The sequence below is a fragment of the Propithecus coquereli genome, unplaced genomic scaffold, assembly GCF_000956105.1.
Source record: "Propithecus coquereli isolate 6110/MARCELLA unplaced genomic scaffold, Pcoq_1.0 Scaffold180, whole genome shotgun sequence".
In the NCBI taxonomy this organism is placed as follows: Eukaryota; Metazoa; Chordata; class Mammalia; order Primates; family Indriidae; genus Propithecus; species Propithecus coquereli.
The window spans coordinates 3,165,763-3,167,924 of NW_012142746.1; the positions used below are offsets into that span (position 1 = coordinate 3,165,763).

Consider the following 2,162-nt stretch of genomic DNA (forward strand, 5'->3'; position numbering starts at 1 on the left):
TATTAATAAAAACACTTGACATTTAAGCCAAAACATTTAGTTAACAGTCCCCTGTACATTATATACCCATGTCTGAAAGTGACCAAGGTTGTCCTGGGAACCTTTGCCCTTGGAACCCAGCTACTATGTTATGAGGAAGCCCAGGACACATGAAGAGGTCACTCATTCTGCGTGACAACAAGGGGGTGTTCTACAGACGGTCCTTGGCTTCCAAACATTGGGTTTTTATTGGACTCACTTTAGCACATGGTAAACCTTAGCTAGCTTTTGTAGACTGGATTCAGTCTTTCACAGATCCCCATCATGGTGCTGGGCCGACCTACGGCAGAGTCATCTGTCAAATGGAGTGCCTCCTTGCCAACTCGAGCCCACGGCCAACCCAAGAACTGCTGCTTGTGCAGGGCCAGAGCACGATGCCTCCATGGTTTCCACAAACCCACCTCCCCTCCTACTCCTGCTCCTCATCTCCACTCTTTTCTTACTGTCCCTTCTTCCCACATAGGACAAAGAGAACAGCAGCAATAAACCACGACACTAGCACAGTCACGCACAAGGGTGAGGGTCACCCAGCTAAGTTGACTCCTTAACTTTTATGGGATGGGAAAGCGATTCACTTGGTGTTTGGTGGATTGTATCTTCCAAAACTGGCTGCGGCAACCTTTGCAGCCTTGCATGTTCTTCTAGAATCCCTTCTACTTTCCATAAAGATGTGCAGTCTATTTCTCAACTCCTTGCATCTGGATGGGACTCTGACTTCTTGAACCAACAGAACAAGAAGTGGTAGCCTAGGTCATAAAAGGCAGTATGACTTCCACCCCTGACTCATGTGTGCATGCTCTTTCTCTCTTGACTTTTGCCCTTGGAACCCAGCCACCATGTGACAAGGAAGCCCAGGTCACATGAAGGGGTCACTCATGGGTATTCTGCTTGACAACCCCCATACCAATTGCCAGACACATGCGTGAACAAGAATTCAGATGATTCTGGCTCACAGCCTTCAAGTTTTCCAAGAGACGCCCTAGACTAGCATTTCTCAACCTCAGCACTGTTGAAATTCTGGACCAGATAATTCTTCGTTGTGTGTGTGTAGGGGTCTCCTGTGCATCGTGGGATGTTTAGCAGCATCCCTGGCCTCTACCCTCTAGACGCCAGCAGCAACTTCCAAGTTGTAACAACCATAAATATCACCAGACATTGCCAAATGTCCCTGGGGGAGGCAGGGGTAAAAATTGCCCCTAGTTCAGAACCACTGCTCTAGACACTGTGGAGTAGAGATAAGCCATCGCCACTGTGCCTTGCCTGAATTCTTGACCTAAAGAAATTGTAAGAGGCTGGTGTGAGAGGCTCACGCCTATAATCCTAGCATGTAGGGAGGCAAAGGAAGGAGGATTGCTTGAGCTCAGGAGGTCAAGACCAGCCTGAGCAAAAGCGAGACCCCATTTCTACTAAAAATAGAAAGATTAGCAGGGCGTTGTGGTGTGCACCCATAGTCCCAGATGCTTGGGAGGCTGAGGCAGGAGGATCGCTTGAGCCCGGGAGTTTGAGGTTGCTGTGAGCTAGGATGACACCACTGCACTCCACCCAGGGCAACAGAGCAAGACTCTGTCTCAAAAAAAGAAAAAAGAAAAGAAACTGTGGGAAATGATAAATGCTTATTGTTGTTTTAAGTCACAAACTTTTGACGTAATTTGTTAAGTAGATACCTTGGCTTCCTGTCCTATGGCACCTGAGACGCAATAGCAGTTCTGGTCTCTAGGTTGCCTGGGTGAGAGAGAGGCAGTTTCTGCATAAATTTTAATCATGCCTTATTTTACTTTTGGCTCTCTAATTTTCAGATACATGTTATGTACTAAAGTAGGAGATTTCCTGCAATTATCACAGAACAGATAATAGGATAGCTCAGACAGACCTGAGATGGAATCTTGTCACTGACATTATGTGACCCCTCCTTTCTTCATTTCGGTCTTGGCTCAAATGTCACCCCTTCTCAGAGAGGCCTTTCCACACTAACTTGCCCAATGCAGCGCCTCATACCATTCTGCTTCTATGCTTTTCTTCGTAGCCAAAATCACATAACACATTTATTTATACCAGCCAGGCACAGTGGCACATGCCCATAATCCCAGCTACTCAGGAGGCTGAGGCAGAAGAATCACTTGAGC

The 2,162-nt window shown here is 46.9% G+C and overlaps 1 protein-coding gene across 1 annotated transcript in view; it reads right to left on the reverse strand.

Moving 5' to 3' along the window:
• HEATR3 (HEAT repeat containing 3) overlaps positions 1-2,162 on the reverse strand; it is a 58,304-nt gene that overhangs the window by 10,659 nt on the left and 45,483 nt on the right. Inside the window, exon 10 of the mRNA XM_012642609.1 lies at positions 1,704-1,761. Coding sequence (XP_012498063.1) covers positions 1,704-1,761 — 58 coding nt within the window. The remainder of the gene's footprint in view (positions 1-1,703; positions 1,762-2,162) is intronic.